The 23,837-nt window shown below is 27.4% G+C and overlaps 6 protein-coding genes across 7 annotated transcripts; 2 read left to right on the top strand and 4 right to left on the bottom strand.

Moving 5' to 3' along the window:
* Positions 1-10: 10 nt before the first annotated feature.
* Positions 11-4,787, bottom strand: LOC122721024. Its single transcript, XM_043948205.1, has 5 exons — positions 4,782-4,787; positions 2,551-2,786; positions 2,133-2,473; positions 1,542-2,030; positions 11-1,083 (listed from the first exon to the last, which is right to left on the bottom strand). The coding sequence occupies exons 1-5, from the start codon at positions 4,785-4,787 to the stop codon at positions 146-148; spliced, it is 2,010 nt and encodes a 669-aa protein (XP_043804140.1). The 3' UTR covers positions 11-145.
* Positions 4,788-6,537: 1,750 nt separating this feature from the next.
* On the bottom strand, positions 6,538-14,452 carry LOC122720855. Of its 2 annotated transcripts, XM_043947891.1 has the most exons (6): positions 14,440-14,452; positions 11,837-12,550; positions 9,961-10,234; positions 9,702-9,800; positions 7,808-8,562; positions 6,538-7,424 (listed from the first exon to the last, which is right to left on the bottom strand). In XM_043947891.1, exons 1-5 carry the CDS (start codon positions 14,443-14,445, stop codon positions 7,820-7,822), a joined length of 1,836 nt encoding a protein of 611 aa, XP_043803826.1. In that variant the 5' UTR covers positions 14,446-14,452; the 3' UTR covers positions 6,538-7,424; positions 7,808-7,819. The 2 variants fall into 2 exon arrangements, with proteins under 2 accessions (XP_043803826.1, XP_043803825.1); XM_043947890.1 differs by having other exon boundaries at positions 6,538-8,562.
* A 2,158-nt stretch (positions 14,453-16,610) lies between these two features.
* On the bottom strand, positions 16,611-18,292 carry LOC122721023. Its single transcript, XM_043948204.1, has 6 exons — positions 18,254-18,292; positions 17,756-17,828; positions 17,543-17,661; positions 17,370-17,426; positions 17,162-17,265; positions 16,611-17,076 (listed from the first exon to the last, which is right to left on the bottom strand). Exons 1-6 carry the CDS (start codon positions 18,290-18,292, stop codon positions 16,869-16,871), a joined length of 600 nt encoding a protein of 199 aa, XP_043804139.1. The 3' UTR covers positions 16,611-16,868.
* A 749-nt stretch (positions 18,293-19,041) lies between these two features.
* LOC122720945 (PEST proteolytic signal-containing nuclear protein-like) lies at positions 19,042-20,598 on the top strand. Its single transcript, XM_043948078.1, has 3 exons — positions 19,042-19,164; positions 19,720-19,919; positions 19,996-20,598. Exons 1-3 carry the CDS (start codon positions 19,128-19,130, stop codon positions 20,236-20,238), a joined length of 480 nt encoding a protein of 159 aa, XP_043804013.1. The 5' UTR covers positions 19,042-19,127; the 3' UTR covers positions 20,239-20,598.
* Positions 20,599-20,648: 50 nt separating this feature from the next.
* LOC122720946 (40S ribosomal protein S26) lies at positions 20,649-21,638 on the bottom strand. Its single transcript, XM_043948080.1, has 3 exons — positions 21,621-21,638; positions 20,835-21,143; positions 20,649-20,728 (listed from the first exon to the last, which is right to left on the bottom strand). The coding sequence occupies exons 1-3, from the start codon at positions 21,621-21,623 to the stop codon at positions 20,696-20,698; spliced, it is 345 nt and encodes a 114-aa protein (XP_043804015.1). The 5' UTR covers positions 21,624-21,638; the 3' UTR covers positions 20,649-20,695.
* A 793-nt stretch (positions 21,639-22,431) lies between these two features.
* On the top strand, positions 22,432-23,317 carry LOC122720947 (protein aveugle). The gene is made up of 3 exons (XM_043948081.1): positions 22,432-22,684; positions 22,850-22,963; positions 23,046-23,317. Exons 1-3 carry the CDS (start codon positions 22,646-22,648, stop codon positions 23,220-23,222), a joined length of 330 nt encoding a protein of 109 aa, XP_043804016.1. The 5' UTR covers positions 22,432-22,645; the 3' UTR covers positions 23,223-23,317.
* The last annotated feature ends 520 nt before the right edge of the window (positions 23,318-23,837 follow it).

Genomic DNA, 23,837 nt, shown 5'->3' with positions numbered 1-23,837 from the left:
CCATTTTCCATCCAAAAAAAAATCTTATTCATTATTCATTCATCTAATTATAAATTAAATCCCCGTAAGAATAAAACTAATTGATAAATAGGATTGTAATAAATATTCACGTACAACAATATATACAATATTTAAAAAAAAAAACTTATATTCCAGTCTTGGGATTCAAACGTGATCCAAATTCAGTATTTGATTGATCATAAGACGATCTTTCATCGAACGATTGCGAATTTCCAATATCCGCCTCGTCATTCTCATACTCGTATTCAATTTCCGTATTTTCTTTTTTTTCATCGTTTTGTGATTCGGTATTGCTATAATCATTTTCATCTGGCACCATAATTCTTAGTGGTCGTTTGTTATTATAAATATTTTGTTGATGATTCTGTTGCCTATCATATTCCTTCTGACGTTCTTCATATTGTAATGTTTCGTGTTTTTGCTGACTGTATTGTTGTTTTTGTCGATTCTGAACATGATCTTGATAATACTTTTGATTATAACGATTATTATTAATTTGCTCATTTGTTTTGTATTCTTCATTTTTGTGATTAGGCGGCATAGTTTCTTCACTCTGTACATTCTCTCGTTGCTGTTGTTGTTTTCGCAATTGTCCAATCAATTGACTGTTAACATTTCCAGCAGCTGCTAGAGCTGCCAATTTTTCTGCAGCTTCACGATTGGGTAATGTCGTATAAAATTGCGTAGAAATTCCATCATCATTAGCCACTTTATTAAAATATGTCGTTTGATCCTTTTGATCGTTATTTTCCTCATATTCAATGTTATTTTCTAATTGTTCGTTTCCATCAGTAATATAAGTGAGATCTTCGTTTTGTTGCAAACCAGCACTTTCTTCATCATTTATGGAAGTCTCCGGTCCTACATTGTAATTCGTATTGACTCTTCCAGCGACGTAATCTTGATTGAACAAGACCTGCTGCTGTTGCTGCTCCTTATTATCTTGTTCATCGTAATTGAACGATTGCATCTGGGGCTGTGAGAAACCAGTTACACCGGTAGGTTGAAAGAATTGACCAAGTTGTTGCTGAAGAATATGTTGCTGAAGCTGTGGTTGTTGACCTGAAATCAAAATCGTTTCAATCTATCTCGTTATTTAAATAACAATTTGGCCAAATCGATATTCTATATCGATAAAGTTAAGTTAACCTCTTCGATACAAATATCAATTTTAATCGATAGTTACCAAATGAGTATAAGTATATATAGCATTATGATAGTTATATTAATAATATAATTTTTTATTTTTTGATTAATCTTTCTAAGTTATTTCTTTTACTTATTAGAAAGAAATTTTATATGTTATAATATGTTTATTATAAAAAAATGTTTAATATGAAAGTGTTACACTTGCTCGGTCGTTAAATAATACATACTCTGCAACAAGTGTCATAAAAGAGGTTATTAATACGCATAAAACTTATTAGAAAACGTTTCTATCTCACATCCTGAAAAACATGTTATATTTTCTCTATATTTTAATTTAGTTTATGACGATACATTTTGAATGTGAAACATACCTGTTTGATATTGTTCTGGCATCTTTTGAGGAAAGCTGTTTAAAAGATCGTAAAGTTGAGTTGCTGAAAGCGGAGGACCTGCAGGAGCTGGATGACCAACATGTAGATCAGGTATTTGTTGATTTATAATATATGGAGTCTGTCCAGCGGTACCAGGGAAACCAACATGCAGTGAACTATGAAGATTAGTTTGCATTGGTAAGTTGGACTGCCCGAGTTGAATGTTTGTTCCGATGAGGCCTATATTCGACGCTGGATGATTATTTAAATAAACGTCATTTGTTTGTAAGTCAGGATTCACCAATGTTGAAAGAGTTGCAAAGTCTGGAGGCAAGAATGTCGGTAAAACGGTTTGATATTCTTTTTGACTGATATCATTGCTTTCAGTTACTTCGTAATTATGTTGCACTGGAGTGGGACTCGTTACAGTTTTCTGCGGTGTTAAACTCGTGCTAATAGTAGCAAGATCAAAATTTGGTAATAAGGAGCCTATAAAACAATGTAAAACAAATATATATAAAAAAAATATTTTTAATTATTAAAAAATTAAATTTCTAAATAATCATTAATTTTGTTACTTTAGAATCTAACCATGTGGATTGATTTTATAAGTAGCATCAGTTGTTTGTTGACGTGAATTTTCTTCTATATTCACTTCATTATTAAAAGGCTTATCCATGGGACTCAGATTAGGCGCAGGAATCGTATGAATTGGTCCCTTGTCATCATCGACACCACCTCTATGGGTCGGTGGCAAAACAGCAGCTTCCGGTCTGTATTCAGGACTATATTCCGGCATTTTATTTACGGTATGAAATTCTTTAACTGGTGGACGTTGTGGTAAAACCGCATGATTATTTAAAGAAGTTCTTATTGGAATCTGATTTTTCCAAATATTAGATGGCACATTGAACATCGGAGGTCGACGAATTCTGGAATAAGGGATAGATCGAGAAAATGTCACGTTCAATGAAAAATATATTTTTTCTATGTATTCTCAAAGATTCACCTATAATTCGAGGGTTTGTGAGCTATTCGTTTCAATGGGAAATTTCCATTGATATGCATTGTATTTCCCACCGAAATTCGATGAGTAAGTGGCCATGATTTCTTGAACATCAGTTTAGGAGGCTGTGGGGGAGGCAATGGTCTTCTAATTTTGTATCTAGCTTCGACAAGGCAGATACACGCGATCAATAGCCAACACATCCAATTTGTCGTCTGAAATTTTGTTAATTGATTTATCTGTTATGTTTCAAGTGAAGTTTGAAGAAAAATTAATAGATCAATTACTATAATTAAAGGTCAGTAGATATTTTCTTATCAATGTTTATTATTTTTATTTTATTTTTATTAAATTTTTAACAGTTTTTTAACAGTTTTTTTAACAGTTTTATATTTTTTTATTAAATTTAACAGTTAACAGTTTTATTAAATTTAACATTTAACTTAATTTCTATATATATAAATAATGAATGTTGAAAATATGTATAAAATAAATTTATTATTATTATTAATGGACATACCAAATTGGAAATTCAAACTTTATTCCAATGGTATTCGCATATTAACATATGAATTTAGTTTCATTCTTTGTAATTATAATATATATAAAAAAATGCGTGTAATATAAATCAATGATCTTTAAATCTTTTTGAATAAAATTCGATAAAATTTCTTTTTTATTCAGTCATATTATTTTAGTATTTGAATAAACTCTATGATAAATTATTGAAATTAATAAAGAAAACAAATAAAAAAACATTTTTAATTGCAGTTTTACGGCATAAATTTCATTATTTACTAAAACATTACAAACGAATTGTTTTTGTATTCAACGCCATTCGTAATCTATTATGTTGAACTATCGTAACAATGACCGTGACAATGGATATTCATTGTGGCATTAAGCAATTATAGTTTGAGAAACGCTGGCACTGGCAATGAAACCGAAGAGAGAAGTGCTGTGAGTTGTTAGCGGGTAAAGTGGGACGGTGTGCTACATCGATGGTAGGAAAAGCGAGGGTAGTAAGAAGCCAGGTGAGGAGCGAGGTCGAAAAGAAAATAGTCGAACCTGGAAATAATGATCCGGCACCGATGGATTGAGAGATGATGACCGCGGATGCAACAAGTTGTATCGTAACGATTATGGTTCGTTTTCGCTCGAATTGTATTTCCGGTAAGTGATTTTCTTTCTCCAGTACACGTTAATGGAAGATATATTCTTTAAATTTTTTTTTTAATACTTTATTATTTATCGTTTTGATTTATTATGGCGCATGATAAATGAAAACGCATGAAATAATTTAATTTATGAGAGAAAATTTAAATGATTGATAAGATAAATGTAAAAAAAAGTAAATTAAATTTATTATTCACTTATAATATATTTGATTTTTTTTATTTTATTTCATTGAAATTTATATAAAAATTTAAAGTTACTAATTTGGTTTTTACTGATAAAGAGCAGCGTAATTAAATATGAATTTAATTTATATAAAATTAATATAAAATTATTATTAATGAAAATGTCGGTTCATTTTCTAGTGTGCGAATAAACATCTTTCATTCTTTTTTTTATATAAAGACGATATTTTCTCAAGAATGAATAGAGAAATATCTAACTATTTCCCGTTAATGATAATAATCAGACATTGACCGACTATTCTTTTTTTGTATATTATAACGGAACTAGTTTCTATATTGGATAGATGAACATATTAACTTGATTTTTCAATACTACAATTTTCATACTAACTATATCTTTGTATATTCATTCGTCATAATACAATGTGAAGAATACCGTGACATAACTTATATTCGTAAAATTAGTCAAATTGTATCCTAACAATTCTAGTTAATTTAACAATTTTATAAAATGATATTCATAAAGTAAGTTATCTATTCAAAAAGAAGTTTCAGAAATTCTTTTGAAAGCTTAAATAATAAAGATAATTTAAGAAGATTAAGATGATTTAACGATCAGTAGAAAAATATAATTGATATTTTATAATTAAATAGTAGTAAGAGTTTTTTATTTTTAAAGATATCAAACGATAACAAATAAAATATAACAGTATATTATATTGCTTTTAATCAAAGAAAACCACAATTTTCAATTATTATCAAATATTGAATTCATAAAATTACAATATATATAAATTATTAATTTAAAAATGAAAGTTTATTAATGAATAATACACAGCAAATTTTATTTTAGTAACCTTGAAATGAGCTTACCTTCATCGTTTTGCCTTCCAATAAAGTTCCGTAATGAACAAATTACAATTTTCAGATTTATCACCTGATAACTTGTTTGTTGTTTTCACTGAGAGGAAAAAATGGAAAGCGATGAAAAAAATAAGAAAAAATATATATATATATATATATATATATATACCGGAAGTTATGATCACAAATAATCGAACAGAATTGACGCGTGCGATGATTGGACGTTGAGGAAGCACTGCGTGTTCTGCACACAATTAGGTCATTGTCCTTCATTTATACTCGCAACCGGCGAACGTATCATCGAAGGCCGAAACGTTGTTCCTCCTACTCTGATGGATAACAGCTGCTTCAAAACGCGGGAATGTAACCGGGAAAAGTCATAGATTCCACGAAATTCATAAGAATTCTAAATTCTATGATTCTTCAACGCAAAGTATCAAGCAAACCGTAATGAAATTAATTGTATGTAAATAGATATCTTTTCATCTTTTATCTTCTTTCTTCGTTTTCTAAATATTTTCCAACAGATAAAGTTGATAATAAAGTAGATACAAAAATAGACATTTTGATTTGTTTTGTTAAAAATTCTTTAATTTTTTAAAATTTATTCGAATTTTTAAATTTTTTATAAAAGTTTTTTTTTTAATTTACTTTCTTTTCTCGTATGCATACTTCTTCCGACTTAAAGAAGTAAAGTCATGTATAGTGAACGTCTTCCAGAAACGGTACTTTGACGAAGACGCCTTTAGAGAAAAGAAAAGATAACACGAAGTCTATTTCGATACAATCTTACATCAGTTTCAAACCAAAGTCAATGTATGAACAATTAAAATAGTAAATTTAGAATTAATATTCATAAGAACGTTAAGTTAACAATTTATATCGTTAATGACATCCGATTGTTTCGATGATGCATGACTCTTTTGTAAATCTGTTACAATCAGCCGAAAAGGAATTTGATGACAGGAAAGTCGATTTGCGATTGTATCAAAGGCCCTTTGCGAGTCGACAGATGGACAGAACGATCGAAGACCGGTCAAACGCCGTTTCTCTCCATATCCTGCTACTGGATTCCCTCGTGAGGATATATTTGTGTGCGTGGATACGCACGGACCAACATGTGTGATCCAGTGACCCACTATATTCATCGGTAGCTACGTGAGTTTATGACTAAAATTATGCGACCATGCTATTCAATCTTTCACAAATGAAAGGAGAACTTTTGCATTTCGATATTTTATGACTTGTATTATATTATATTATATTCTTTCCGTTTACAAGATCTGTAGATACATAAAAAGCATAAATTCTTTGATATCCACGAATTTCTTAAGAACTTTTTAATATTTTTATTTTACTTCATTTCTTTCAAAATTCTTAAAATTGATAATACTTATATAAATAATAATTTAAATTTTAAAAAATATTTTATATAATAATTTTATACATCTGAATATTTTATCAGATATAATTAAAAAAATATATACAAGGAAAGGATATAAAATATAAAGTATAAGATATTTGAAAAGAATCGATGTTACTTAAGATTGAAAGTTCATTGCACTCAATGTGAAGGTTGATGAAAGGAGATCGAGACTGGATGTTACTTCAGACGCTTTATTTTCGTGAATATCATTCATTACTCTTTATATTCGTTTATATATTGATTCAGATTAACGATAGATTCTTTTCAATTTCTTCTCATTTCTTTCTTCTGGTATATATTAATTAATTATTTACATCTTTTTCTTTTTTATAGAAAATTTCAATCTATGGATAAAATTGAAGATATAAAGAAAGATTGGAATAAAACAAAATTAATTTAAAACAAAAAAAACAATATCAGATTCATTTATTGATATTCTATTTATACAAAAGTATATACACGACTATTACGACGACTAATTAGAACTATATCGCGTTACAAATATTACGATATCTATAATTATAAATTCTGAAGAGCGTTAAAAAAGAGGAAGGAAGGTTAAACTAGTTACTCTCATTGTTATGGCCTCCTTCATTGCATAAAAGTTTCTCGAGCTTCATTTGCATTTGTACGCATAATGAATTCGTTATATACTTTCATACACAACATTCATCTTCTTCTTAAAAATTAATAATCAATGAGCATCATATAAAAAGCTCTAAAAACAAACTAGACACAAAAATTGTACCTTAATGTTGCAATCATACACAAAAAAAAAAAAGAAAAAGAAAAAACTTATTAGCGATTCAACATATATCACAAGATAAAATCAACTATAATGAGTATCCTTTACATTGACTTATGCTTGTAACTCAAAATTCAACAACATTCATCGTTTTTTAATTTACACGTTGGACCGCTTTCTTTTTCCAGAATAATCCCAAGAAGATTCGTCCACGAATGATTTCCGTTGAATCCATCCATGAAATTTCTTAGTCTTCTTTTGTAACGAGGCGAAAGCCGCAACACGGATGGATACATATATACGTAGGTAGATAAATTATGCCTAGCTAATTCTCAATTGAGTAATATAACACACCCACTTAATTCTTTTTCCACTCACTTTAGTTTCAAATTTTAAAGTTAATTCTTTCTGTGTTTAGTACGATAATATCGATGTTTTTTAAATCCATTGTGCGGGTAATAATGCGCATAAGAGTAAACCACTGGAACATAAAATATTGAATTTAATATATATAATTTTTGTGAATTATCACAAAAGAAAGACATGGTGTTCATTTAACTATAAAAAGCAAAGAAAAGCACAACTAAACACATATTGTGGCCAAAGACACACAAGATGCCAAATATCATGCAGATGTTGTAAAACCAAGTGATACAACTATTAAAAGATAAAGTTAAATATGGGCGTATTCAGACATCAAACATATAAAGATACAGGTTTAAAATTCCATTATTGATCGTAATATAATTCAAACAAACAAAAAAATTATTTCTTTCGTATTATTTTTAATTTAACACAATTAATCACGTGCAAAGTGTTCATGGTAAATAAAATTTCACATCTAACATACATTATTCTAATTACCTGTCTTTCAATTTACCCTCTAGGTAGTCTCATACGGTGAACAAATTCGTTTATGGATCTTCTTCTCTGTCCACTACTTTTTCTCTGATACAATCCATGCATGTTGAAATTAGTGAAAGGTTGAATCAATCCCTGATTTTGCCAATATGGAGTCAGTAGTGGTATCTTTAAAGGCCCCTGTAGCATGGAGTAAGAATATGGAAGCAATGGACTCTTGGAGATGTTTGCAAGAGATTGCAACTTGGGCAATTCCGCGGATATTTTAATCGATTCTATTTTAGGATTCGTATCTATCGATAAGCTCGAGTACACGGACAAATCGTTGCTAGACATATCACTCTTTGGAAAATGCAAGTTTCCTTTGTCAGGGATAGAATATTGAATGTGTATAGGTGGATACTCGATGCTCTGTTGAATCGTGAACGGTGCATGAAGATTCGATGGAGGACTAGGAGCAAGTGGAGGATAGATTGGATAGTCGTATCCATTTTGATCATTCGACGAATGTTGAATCATAACGTCGTAGCTGGATGGCAATGGAGAATTGGAGTTCACTTTGTGGTCATCTTGATTAAAGTGATAATTCGGTATCACAGTGTTCTCGATATCTTTGTGAGGTAATTCAGGTGGTGGCCCGTAATAATCGTCTTCCGGATGCGTCACAGCAGGTTTTCGAATTTCCAAGTTCACAGTGTGGTGATCATGGTTGTCAGGTTTCGTCGGTTTCGCAATAAGTAGGCCCGCCTGATCTTCGACTGTAAACGTAACGTCTGTCAGTCGAGTCTAAAGTTAATCCTTCGTTTCATGATATTAAAATGATCTTCGAATATTAAATATGTTTATAATATGTTCTGATAAAGATTATTGTTAAAAATTGTTAATTTTAATTGTTAATAAATATTTCTTTTTATTAGATTAGAAATAGTAAGATAGATAATAGCAGAAATAATAGTTTGTTTTCTTTTATATGAATATCCGCTTCCTGTTTTAGTCCAAGTTTTAGTTCATAAAACGAAAGGTAATTCATTTAATATTTTATTGCCATGCCGTTTCGTATTTACAATGTATGAGTTAAGTGTATTAGTATGAATGTCTTTGTATAAGTTTTCTTATTTATTAACTTTTATTGTTTTTGTTCCTAATAATTATGTACATTTTATTTGATACAAGTATATAAATCTACTTTATAAAAGAATCTTTGAACAGATTAATTTTTTTCAGAGAAAGCGTTATATAATGACGAATTTGATCAGAAAGATTGAACAAGAGCAAAAGTGAATCGATTTAAGATTTTGAAAATCAGAAGGAGGAAAAAGAAGAAAGGAATGAGATCGTTCTCAGAAGATCGGAAAGAGAATAATTGTAGAATAATTGTAGAAGAAAGAAACTTATCATGGAATGTGAAATTTAACAAAGAAGCAATCATGATAAGCAAGGGAAAGTTCACAGAGACGGTACGAAATTTGAAATATATTTATATTATACCGAATAAATATAATGACCGATGCAGAATTCAAGGCGCTATTCTTCTGTAGACTCTTCTCTAGTTTACTTGTCTTCATACACGAAGGAAAGTTCCAAAGATTAGAATCTTGTTTGAAAGTGAAGATCACTTTTACTTTATTTTAAAACGTAACGCCTCTTCCGAGATTCTACGCCTCTCACCGAATTTTTTCACACACGAGAGCACACATATATACATACATTCATCGAGCATATCATACATTCGAAGCAGAGATATAAGCGTATTTATTGCCCATGCATTCCCCATAAAAATTTAATCATTATTGCGAGATCTCGTTTTGTGAATCGAAAATTAACAAAAGCAAAAAAATATTAGTATTGCTGCACTGATACTAAAAATATGTTTTAGCGATTTTAAATTAAGTCTTACTATCCGAGGATTCATAATTCGCATTTTCATGATATCCATGGTGCCCGCTATATTCCTCGTGATCGGGTGGAGGAGGCCCTTCGTAAATATCTTCGTGACCTGTTTCATTTCATTAAGATTTTAATTTTTTAAATAATTACGGAAAATTGCATTTAATTAACTATATATTTTTTTGTTATAGGTATTATGAAATTATGAAATTAAGTATCTAAGTTAACAAAAAATATATAAACAAAGTTTAAGTTAAAAAGGAACTTACTAATTGGTGGAGGAGGATGATCGTACAAATACATGGGAGGGGGTGACTCCGTACGAGGTTGCACGGCACTCTTAGCGATATTTCGACCCAATGTAGTGATCACATCCCCAGTTTTACTAATTATTTTTCCTTTTGAAGAGACAAGGTAACCGCTTCCTTTCAATAGCTGACCTTTCAAAGCAATCACACCGCCACTTATAGCTTTTATGGCTTGCATTAATGTGCTAACGATCGCCTTTTTGAAGTCCCAAACGTCGAACACCTTTTCGCCATACTATCATAGAAAAATTTCATTAACGAGATACGTGCGCTCAAATTAATCGAGATGCGATTTATGCTTTACTTTATTGATTATTATATTGCACGATACAGATTCTTATAAGAAAGTCTTTATATATAATAATAGTAACTACTTGTACTAATGTACATTATACTATAATGTAAATTATTTTTTTCATAAGTTTTTTTTTTATAACAGGCATTAAATTTTTTGATTAATGTTATAGAAACGCTTTTTGAAATTTTTAAGTTACAATTTGATATTTTTTTGATCGTTGCTTTTATAGTGCAAATAAGATTCGAATTATTACAGATTAGAACGATCGGTGATGACATATCACGGTCGACCTGTTTCCTTCGATGTCGATTATTCGAACATAAGTTATAATTTCACGATGGAAATTATAAATTTCTACGACTTCGTGGACTGATTAATCGTGAAATTGCTTGTACGAAAAAAAATCTGTGTTATTGAGCTATTTTATCTAGATCACAAGATAATACAAATTTTTAAAAAATATGCAATTTCCAGGAACGAAAGATAGAAGAATAATTTAGAAGGATAAGAGTATATCATCCAACGTTTATTTCCATCGTGAAATTTTTTCCTGAAATTATACGATCAAATAAGAAGCATGCGAAGACGAGAATCAGCTTAGATTTCCCTCCTTAATTGCAATCTAAACGGCCCATATAAAGATTTTCTTTCGTGCAGCTAATGTATCTATATATATAATATATCTATATATATCGTTTATACTATTCTTCTACTATCGGTTGTTCTGTCCTTGTTCTTGTCATGTTGTAGTAAATAAGTAGAGTTTGAGTATAGTCTACGGGTTCGTTAAAAGATTTCGATAAATTTCACGCCTCTTAATCGTGAAGATTTCGATAAATATATGTAAAATATTTCTTATATCTTTTCCCTTAATATCAAATATAAATAAACTTTCTATGCAGATGAAATCACTTTCACTCGTGGCAGATTACGTAAAATTCATTATAAATTAAACGATCTTTAATATTGTTTTAAAATACCAGCATTTATAATATCGATTCTTATCTTTTTATAAATATATGAACTTTCATCTATAATATGAATTTCCGTACATAACTCGTTTTATATTTTTTATATGGAAACCCAAATTTCTCTTTCGTTTCTCGCCAAAAAAAAGAAAAGTTCTCAAAAATTCTTCGGTATTTTTAATAAAATATTAAACAATCGTAAATTATTTCAACTGAACCCGCTGCTGTACGCTGAAATCTCCAATATCCGAATTAAGAAATATACGTATAGTCGAACGAATAAGAGAAATTTTTAATAGAAGAACTCGTATCTCGTTTTGATAATTATTATTCCAAATTTTTTTTTTGATTAATGTTTTCTTTGATGCCAACGTTACATCTATAATATTGATTAAACTAGAAAAATACTATCCTTCTTAGTTTAATTCCTCCAAGTACAATTTCACAGGAAAAATAATCTTTACCAAAAAGGACAGTGAAACAGTTCAATTCAGACCATTCGAATAATAGAATTGCGGATAATGGAGATTCTAACGCAATTGTAACGACAATCTTGCGACTACATAGTTACCGAGTAAACTTGTCCATATTCCGGCCTTGGCTTTGGCTTATCACCACTATTCGAGCTTGATTGGACGCTTGACTGAGAACTCGAGGCCGAGACCGAAGATGAACCTTTCGATGCGCTTCCCGATGCACTGACGAGGCCACCGATAATGCCTTTGGCTAGACCACCGATCAAACTCCCAGATCCCTTTAGGATCGATCCAGAATCGGATCCGGACGATTCAGGTTTCCCATATTGATCTCCGTACTCTGGCGCGTACTCTGCGTATTCCTGGGACGGATATCCGCTAGTTGGTGTCTCGTATCCATCGTGACTGTACGTTTCGCGTTTCGATCCTGATCTTTTATTGATATCTTTATCCTCCACCAACGCCATGTACTTTTTATTTGCCAGCATCTCGATTATCTCTCGACTCCCGCCAATTTTCTCTATGATGTCCTTCTGCACGTTTTCGGGAAGAAGCCAATAGATCTCCAAGATTTTTTCCTCGTTGAACGCCCTGATTTCGGGATCCTTGGCCGCATTCTCGAGCAATTGCCACTGTTCGTCGGATATTGGTTGCTTGTTGTCGTGCACTCTTCGATAGGGGGCCAATCGTTCGAGTTGTTTCGACGCGCGTGCCTTTAAATCTTGTTCCTTCGTGCTTTTCGCGCTTTCTGTACTTTCCGATAGTACAACGACGATAGAGCAGTAGCTGAGTGCAAGCAATGGCAGTAACTGAAATAAATGTGTAATCGATACATCGTTTCGTTAATATTTGTTAATTTTGTTTGTTTAGGTTTTCTTGGGATAAATGGAAGATATCTGCGACGTAGGAAGGAGATAATTTTAATTTAAAAGGATATTTTTTTGGTCAATTCGATAACAAACGCGTAACATATTGGCAAGATCTATAAATCAGTGAAGCATGCAGTATAGGAACGTGAATGCAACAAGTGGAGCGGTTCTTGGTGAAAGTCATACGAGGATTCCGTTTTAGATGTCCATGTTTGCTACCATCACGAAGAACAACGATCTTGACAGGATTGATTTTATAAATCGAGAAAAAGAAACGAAGAAATTGAAAACGAGAAATTTCAAGTTTCACGGTAATTATATTTTTAATATTTTATGATCCGATTATGATTTTTTTATGAGAATACATAAATATTTAACAATTTTTTGTAATTTCAATTTTATAATCAATTTATGTTTTCAGCGGAAATCTTAAACGATTTAATTGCAATAATTGAAATAAAGAAATGTTTGATATGAATTTCAACGTTCATATAAAAATAAAAATCCCAACAATGATTTTTTTAATCTAGACATTAAAAACAGAACATTTTATTTATAAGTTTGCAACGATAATTCTAAAAGAGATAAAATCTAGATAAAATCTAAAAAAAAAAGAATATAATAATGTATTTCTGTTTGAATTGATCATTTAAAGGAATTTTCTCAGTCGGATGAAAGTGATCAAAGCGTCCTTGCTCTTGGAGCTAATGTCAATGCTCGACCTAGTTACCATACGCTCCTCACGCCGCTGCGCTTATCATGATTTCTAAAAATTCATTGGCCGGTATATCGTAGAAATATCACTTTATGTTATGGATTTCTCTTTTTGAAATTAAACTCTTCAATTAGAAGAGATGGTTGGAATGATTTCCGGTTATACACTGAGAAACACTTCCGGTTATACACTGAATCAAAATTAGTATACATCTTTCATCATCATCCATTTCTACTAACTTTCTTCTCAATAGACTTTGCACTATACTATTCGATGAACCACTCGATTCGCGTTTCATTTCATCTTATCCAAGTCAACTTTCACGACATTTTTATGATTTTATTTAATCATTTATATATTTGTAAGAAAAATTTTTTTCTACATTTTTTTTTTTTTTCAAGTGAGAGATCTTTTCACTATCGGAGAAAAGCTTATGATTGTAAAAAAGGAAACATGTCTAAAAAGTCATGCTACAATATAAAAAGAAATATGTGTTTGAAGGAAAAGATAATACGAAAGTTTGAAAGACATTAAGAGCTGAATAAATAGAACAAAGGAATGTAATTTTTTCTGGACAAACAACCGCTCTTTAATGATAATGATCCTCGTGTTTTTTTTACACTTTTACTTTCTATAGAGTATGAAGTATGAAGTACGGATAAAGTCTAATTTTCTCCATTGTTATGTATAAATCTTAAAAGGAATGTACCCCCGAGAATTTATGAAGCAACGTGTTTTACTTTCACACAAACCACGATCTACTCTCGATCTTAATACAAGAAATGAACCGCAAGAAGATCTTATAGATGATTTTCTAATAATAAATATTGATATTTCACTATAATTAATGATAATTAAATAATCTTTCATTTCAGACTTTGTGTATTATAAATCTTGACTTCAACTTTCTCTATATTGTTTTGATTTTCAAAACATAAATTTAAAATAACATTGAATTTAATTAAGAAGAATGAACAATGAATCTATCGCAAGTTCAATGATTAAATGTATATTAAAACTGATGATTCAAGTGAAAGATAGGATGAGATTTCGATAGGAAAATTTACACTTCACACATAAAACAAAGGATGCACAATGATCTTGAAATGGGTACCTTCATGGTTGACTTTCACAGTAGATCGGTAAAAGGATCACGGCACTCTCACTGAACTCACTGGCCATCGCCATCGAGTATTTCCTCTCTTTATACCGGCTCCCACCTTTTTAGCTTTACGGGAGAACGCTGCCCATCGCGAATCTTTTTTTATCAAAATTTTGATTGATATTTTTTGTTTCATAATTATTAAAATGAAATTTAAAATTTAAAAATTAAGAGAAATATTATATATATATATATATATATATATGAATATGTTTTATATATGAAAATCTACTTTTATCAGATACAGATATCTAAAAACTTAAATGAATTTTTAATCTTAATCTTTTAAATAAGAATATTTTATTTTTCATTCAATTTAATTTAATCAATCTTTAAAAAATTTGTTTATTATGAAATATATTTCTATTATGAAATGAAAAATTAAGATTTATCTAATAAAGATTATGATGTAAGATTGTAGTTATTAAGTTTTTGCTTTCTAGATTTTGGAATCGATATTAATCGTTTATTTTAATCGTTATATTTTTAATTTCTAATTCCATATAATTATATAATATTATATAATACATAAATTTTCTAATTCTAATATTGACAATAGAGACAATAATCCTATAATATATATAAATTAATCGTATAAATTTTTATTATTTCAATTGGATATAAAATCTTAAGCAAAACTTGTACAAAAATTATCATACTGTTAAATACTTTCGTTCAAAATTATTTCTCATTGTCATCTATTTTTATTCTTCCTCAGGTTTAACATACATATTGGAAAATTGCCAATCATGTCGTTGGCTTACTTTCTTCAATTGCAGACAGTCGATGCGACCAAAATTCATATGCGCGTCATATGCACTATGGACATATACACAATAGACATATGCGTCATATGTCTATTATACTAAAATACGCTTCGTCAAGCGCGGCACATAAATAAGAAAGAAGAGGAAGAGATACATATACTGCAGTCTTTTTTTTCTTTACTCAAGTTCCTTAGTCAAAGCACGCTAATGAAAGCGATTTCAGTGAAATGCAAGTACATCCCTCCGAATAATGAATAATGAATAGCCAGTTTTACTCGATTTTCATCGGGTGGCTCGATAGTTTTCATATTTTCCCCGGTCTCGCTTCACGGTGCGTGAACAACATAATTGATCACCCGATTAATGACATAACTCGATTCTTGTTAAATTTATATGTATATGTTGACATGTATCTGAAAATTCAACAATGTTTGCGCCTTGTTAAAATGGCAAAATTTAAATCATGAAAGGTTTAATCGTAAGTTATACATAATCGAGTTATATATATCGAGTTAATGCGCAATTTTCTTTACGTATTTATATTAGTATTCAAATTATTAATAACAAAAATTTATTTTGTGATATATTTTGCATATTAAAATATTTTTGCTCTAGTGAAGTTAAAAAACTTTGAGAAGGAAAGGAAAGTTCATATTAATATAATAATTAAATTAAAAAAGATATAATATTTATATAAAAATATTTTTAGTCGAATATATCGAATTGAACATTTGAAATTGAATATTCTGAATAGAAAGCAAGAAAATTGGCGGAATCCTATCATTATTTGTATCCGGTTATATATATATTCACGATGAATAGACATTCTTACGTACTCAAGCCAGGAAAGTCATCTAATTCATGACAGGATAATTATATCGGATGTATTATACGTAATATGTATACATTCTCTGTATGAATTCGATATTGGTTTCTTAACTGTTCTCTCTTTTTTTATTTTTAAATTTCACTGTTGTACAGTATCTTATCATATGATTATTTTCACGATAAACTTAATTTTCATTTTCATATTATTAGACATAATAAATAAAGATAAAAATTAAAACATCACTCGCTACTAGACAATATATGTATTTTGAGCTAATATAGCTATTAATAAAATAAACTTAGCATGCATAAAGAAGAAACAAATTGTTTTGAAGTGAGAGAAATCGATAAGATGATACAGCGGTTATAAGTCAAACAGGAGGCATCGAAGAGAGAAAAAAAATACGTACGTGAAAGGCGAAACGTTAGAACGATGTTTAAAGACGATAAAAATAAGGATTTTATTGAAAATTATAATTATGTGTGCTACATAAATATTTAGTAAATGGAAAGTTGAGTAAAGTAAATAAAAATAATTACATTTGTCAATATAGGAAGATTAAATATAAAAAATTAAACACTTTTGTTATGATAAATAGTTTCGCATTTCGCGTAATTAACTAATAATAGATTTGACTACTTAATTATAATATAATAATAGATTTAAGTTTTTATTATATAGATTATGCATTTTATTATTTTACAAATTATATAAATAGAAATTGACTCATATAATATATACCTTTTAATTTTATATCATATTTAATATTACATCATTTACTCTCATTAATTATTAAATTTTAATGAACGCAAAAATCTATCAGATTCAAAATCGATGTGACAGTAACAATTTGTTGGAAATCGAAATAATTCGGGTATTATCGAACCATTTGATGCTACTGCCAAAAGCTGATGATATGTGAATTTTTGCTTACATTTTGTATAATATCCTTCAGCGAAACCTTCGATTATTCTACATGGTCTGTCTTTTTCCCTATAATATATATATTATCAATTAAATTTTAATTTTATAAACATTATAAAATATTTTCATATTAAATATATAAATTCGTATTTACAGACATATCTCGGTGTGTATAGCTTGCGTCAAGTTTATGTGATTTACGATATATTTCCATTCCAATTCTTTTGTTAGACCTGATTTGGGGAATATAATTTGTTCCTACGAAATGGTAAGAAAAGTACTAATTATAAACGATTAAATGGATAAAGTCAAATGTATTAACCAATTTATTAATCTATTGTTTTTTCTGTTTCATGACTTACTCTAGAGATACAAAGTGATTCTTCTTCTGATTTATCTTCGAATTCAGGATATATTATCTATTAAAAAGAAAAATAGTATGTAAGAAAAGATATCATTAATAAATTAACTAATAACTTTTTATTATATATAATTAATAAAATATAATGTATTTGAATTTTTAAAATTCACAAACCTCATTTGTATTTGCATAATATCGAAAGTGAGGATACTTTTCTAGTTCCTGTGATATTATTTTTTCTGGATAATACAATGTATTTTCCTCGCAATAATGTTCACGATTGCAAATTGGAACTAATTTGAAAAATATTTTTATTAATAAATAGATTTTGTTATATTTTTTTTATATTTATTTTTAATTTTATAAATTTTTATTTAATTCTAGTACCTGGCAAAAAATTGGGATTCATCTTATATATAGTAGATATATCAGAAGATTTTAAATATACTGGAAATATAAGCTGATAAAAATTCCAATTATTGTATATTATATATAAAATAAATTATAATTCAATATTTATATGAATAATTTTCATGAAAAAAAGTTGAATATAACAAAAAATGCATTATATTTATTATTCAATATATGAGTTATTATTTTGATTATAGTTTATAAAAAAAACAATACATAACGTGACATTATTTTTCTAATTTTAAATTGATGATAAAAAAAATCAAAGATAATATTCGAAGATTCATCGAGAGATTTGGAAATAAAATGATAAACGTAATTTAATCTTATCTATGAATACAGTAAATACTTATATATTAAATATTTATAATCATTTTATAATATTAAAATTTAATGTATCATGAAAAAAAATCAAATTAATAATGTTTGAAGAATATTTTTTTTAGATTAAAAAAATTATAATAATAATCTTACCAGAAGAAATCCAATTTCCTTTATTATATATTTATTCATTCTTAAATAAGAAATATCAAATTAAAAATTAATAATGTAATATATAAACTTTTTATTTATATTTTGATTTTTTTAAATAAATTGTTATTTGTTTTATTATTGAACTTTCTTTTTTAATATACTTAATATATTTAATATACTTGCGATTTCATTAATGAATTTATTTAATTATTTTTTAACAATTCGCTGTCGGCAATTCGTTCTTATTTTTTAAAGAAATATATTCACATTCGTGGCTTTTCAATAACTGATCTTATACCTATACTTTTATATCAACAAGAAAAATAAGATTAGAATATATATATATATATATATATGTACATATATATATATATATATATTTAGTTATTTCAATATTGATTTTCTTACATTAACTTTTATTGATAAATTTCTAATCTATTCTAATCTCTTCGTTAAAAAAAATATATAAGATATTTATAATTAAGATTTAAAAAGATTAAAATATTTTTTATATATATGAGTATTTGAATCATATAATATGAAGCGCCAATTTAATTAATCAATGAAAGAAAGACTTAAGGAAACTTAAATCAACAAAATTTGTTTACAATAATTTTCATAGTAAAAATTATTAAATATTATTGATATTGTAATTATTAGGAATATGTTTTAATATTTAATGTTTTATTTATTTTCTTTTTTAAATTCTATCTATTATTTCTCTAGTAGGAAAAAAATTACTAGTCGTTTATATATCTTCTTAAATTTCCCTATGATAGGAAATAAGAATACTAGTGTGAAGTAAACCGCAGTTGCTGGATTAAATTGCTTTAGTTTGGTCGATTTCGCATCACGTCCAAAGAAAATCAGAAAAATGTCGAAGAGGAATCCAGGAGACGAATATAGAAAAGGTTTTATTCATTTTATTTATAACCGTATCAGTCGCATTTGGTAAAATAACATTTACTTCGTACCTTGCAAAATGTGGACAGTTTATTCTTAATTTGTTTTCGTTATTGATCTCATGTCCATTATTACGAATAATGCAAGTTCTAAATATTTAATTTAGAAAATTAATTATGAAGCAATTTTATGGACAAATAAATATTAAAGTCGTATTTTATTTTCTAAATCTCATTTCTTACTTTTCATGTACCATTTTTTGGGTGCACGCATCCTTCAACCATGTGCCAAAGGATGTATAGTAAAAATGGAATGAATGTTAACCTTATGTAATAAAATTATCAAGTAAATATATCGCACTTCGTATTGTTATAAATAACCTCAGGATGTGTATGTTATATGCACACTCGTTTCTTCATCATCATTTATTGACTTCATTTGATTTGAATTTAATCCAGAATTGCAAGAAACTTGTGCTGAGCATGCCGCTTAAATATTTCCGGTTAAAAGATACAATGTTATTTTAACTTGATCTGAACTTTGCCAGTGTTTGACGTTGTCAGGGTCAAGTGTGTACAGAGCAGAGGACTCCAGAGGAGATGACAGAGGAAGGGATCGTTCGCCACTTAGATCAGATGACCGTTGTGAAGAGGCTAATTACAATCAAAGTGATGCAAAGAAACAGAAGCTGGCGTTTGGGTTTGGGAAGAAAAGTGGAACAGAACAAAAAAAGGGTATTCAAATAAAACTAGGTTCAACATCAGTAAGTAATAATATATAAATTTAAACATATACATCTTTATTACTTTATTTATATTTCATAAAAAATTATGTTTCAGAAACCCACGGTTAAAGCAACACCAATTCAAAGGCCAACAGTAGCATCTGTGTTTAATGCAGATGAAGAAGATGAACCTGAAGAAATGCCAGCAGAAGCAAGAATGAGGATGAGAAATATTGGAAGAGAAACACCAACCTCTGCTGGACCAAATTCATTTGGTAAAACCAAGCAAGGGTTTTGTGATTCTAAGAAAATATTTGAAAAAACGCTTAAAAAAGCAATGGAGGAAGCAAATAAATGATTCCTTGACAATTATTGTTAATTGTATATTAATTTTACAAAAAATGCAACAATAGCGAGATTCTTGCTACAGTTATATGCAAACTATTTTTATCAATTTTATGCATTATCGACAAATAATAGATGCAAAGTTCTACTTGGTATTTGACATCACATCTTGAAAACTTTTATTAGTATTAGCTAATATTAAGACTGCACTTGAAGTTTTTTTCTTTGCGTGCATTGTGAAGAAGTATGCATATGTAAGAAATTTAATCTATATAATTTTTACATTGTTCCAGTAATATTGTATTAAATTTTGGATCATGTAATAATAAATATAAAAGATTATCTTGTTTAGAAATTATAGAAAAGTTATAAATATAATTTATCTTATAACTTGTAGAATAAATGATATGAATAAAAAAACAGTTAAGATCGATTTTATTTTTTATTTTACTTAAAATTTACATAGTAAATTATTTTCTGCTTTGTTGACCTTGACGAAGATCCTGAAAAAGAATGAGATATATTAATAAATTTAATAACTATTGAATAATAAAATGTATGATAAAATTGAAATTTTTAACAATAAAATTATATAATTTTAATAATTACCCTAGGGAAATTACGAACTGGAGGTGTTCTGATTCGACGATTTGCTTTAGATCTATTACGGACTACTTTTGAGTGAATAGCACAAGAAACACAATAATGTAACTTAGCATATAACTTTGGAAGTTGATATGCCGAATAAAAGCTTGCTTCTGTGATATCTCTGACAGCTGCAGCTTCTACAATGTTACGAATAACAAATTTCTTAATTGCTTTATCCTTAGGTACACATCGAGCACAATTAGTGCAACGGACAGGATTCACATGACCACGACCGTGTTTGGCACGTCCACCGTTTCTACGTTTGCAAGTCTGAAAAAAAAAATATATATATATAACAATAATTATTATAATAATTAATATAATATATATTATATTAATTATTATAATATTAAATATTTTATATTTTAAATATTAATAATTAATTTAATGATTATTATAAATAAAATAGATAAAGGTTAAGATAAACATTTTTTAATACATAAAAAATTTAATATTAAAAATTTAGAATTTCAACGAATATTTTAATATGCACGAAAACATTTTTTTTTTTTATATATATCCTAGAGTATATTTTAATAAAAAATATTTTACAAATACATATATAATGTGACAAGCACATGGTTTATGATTACCGAACACTGGTATTTCACAAATATGTTATTATTAATATTAATTATATTATACAAAATTATATTTTACATTATTTTTTTTAATATTGGATATTAAGAAGATAAAATGCACACAATAAAATACATTAAATATAAACGATAAACAAGAAATAGTTACCATTTTGTTTCGTTAGTTAGAGGAGAAGGATCGGAAACAAGGTGGCATTAAATGAAGTTGGCGAGTCAAATCAGTGTATTTCCGTTTATATTAAGTTGGCAGTTCAGTTTCAAATTACGTTTGAATTCTCTCGCGCGTTTCAAATATTTGTCATTTTAATGTCATTTTAATGAATAAATAATATTTATCCATTTTTAATATTTTAAGTGTGTGTGATATTTGTGATATTAGCAGTTTTGAAAGAATTCTAAAGAAAAAATTGCTGTATTAAGGTAATGTAATATTATAATTCAGAAACATGAAATATTTTTTTCCTGTAGAATTCTTTTTCATATAGAATTTTATGTTAAATATTTCATGTAAATATAAATAATTTTATATTAATTATAAATATAGATAATAGATATAGATAAATAGATATAGATTTCTAATTTTATATAAAATTATATTTATTATTTATTAGAACGATTTATTAAGAAAGTTAAAATATGTTACATTAGTTAAAAAAATTTATTAGACAAAATTTTTACTATTAAACTTTGAAAGCATTGATTCTTCATCATTAATATGAATTAAAATTTTATATAAAAATATTCATTTAAAGCAATTAAAAATACAATATGACGTAATTTTGAATTTTTAGTAATATAATATATATCTACACTTTAAAATTGATATATTATATAGTTACAAAATGGAGAAATTAAATCCATAAATAGAATACTATGAGAAATGAAAGTAATATAATTTTGCAATAAATTTAAATATTTTTAATTTTCTTTGATTAATTTATATATATTGTGTATTTCAATAATATTGAGATGTTTAAATAAATAATATTTAAATATATAATTTTTATGATTATATTAAATAAACGTAATATATTACGTATATATATATATATATATTAGTTGTGCTGTTGATGAATACTATTAGTAATTGATATCAAGTGCTATTTTTATATTTTTGTAATTTGTTATTTTATTCATATTTTTCAAAAATTTATATTTTGGATTTTATACAAAATGGTAGAAGAAATAGTTAATTCTACTAATAAACCAAAGGTATGAGAGGTTAATTTTGTTGTGATAATGATTTATTATTAAAATAATTATAATATCATTGAAATATGAATATTTTTATATACATCTTAATGGATTTAAAAAAAATATAATAATTAAAAATATAAAAATATTTATATTGATTATAAGTGTATTGAAATATTGTAGAACAAAACTGCTAGACCCCGTCCAGTTTATTTATGGAATGTATTAGATGTACAAAAATGGTTGAGAAGGCATTGTAGTGATTATTATCAATTATATCATGAAAAGTTTTTATATGTAAGTAATAAACACAAGTTCAATTATATTTTTGTACTTCTGATAACATTAAATATATGATCAATATTTATGTGTTTTTAAGCACGATATCACTGGAAGAGTTTTGTTAAGGATAAATGAAAATATTTTATTGAGACTTGGAATTGATAATGAGCAACATAGATTAGATATTTGGCGGGAAATAATGAAATTACATCTTAAAACAGACATGTTAGAAATTAAAGATATTGAGCGACGTAATAATATGAACTTTGATTAATATTTTGCAGACAATTAACTCAAATATAAGCAATATTTATATAAAATGGAAATTTATTTTTTAAAATGACTTTATATCAAATAATCTTTTGTATTTTTTATTGTTAATATTTTAATATTTTAATTTTTTAAAATACAAATATAATAATGTAAAATTTAATAATGTATCTTTATAAATATTTATAATAAAACATTTATAATAAATATTTATAATAAATAAAACATTTGATATTTTAGATATGTATTTGGCTTTTTTAGTGTGAGTCTTAAGAAAACATGAACAATAAATGCAAAGAAGAAATGTAGGAAATAAAAAAAATTATCAATGGAAATTTCTATTATCAAATGTTGATAATATTTATCTATTGAAAATTATACATCAATATCTTATCTAATAGGAAAACAATCTTTCTATTACAAATTTTTTTCATATAATGTTTCAACAAAAATTTATTGACTAGAAACATTTTAATGTTATTTCATTAACATTATAATTACATTGATTTTAACATTTAATTATATTTAAATAATAATGTGCTTCTTTTCATTTAAAATTTTTGTTAAGTTCAAATTTATTTGAACAAATAAGTTCAAAGATCAAAATTCTCATTACCCT

Source organism: Apis laboriosa, unplaced genomic scaffold (assembly GCF_014066325.1).
Source record: "Apis laboriosa isolate Shangri-la unplaced genomic scaffold, ASM1406632v1 scaffold13_cov153, whole genome shotgun sequence".
In the NCBI taxonomy this organism is placed as follows: Eukaryota; Metazoa; Arthropoda; class Insecta; order Hymenoptera; family Apidae; genus Apis; species Apis laboriosa.
This window is presented reverse-complemented; position numbering and strand designations above follow the sequence as displayed.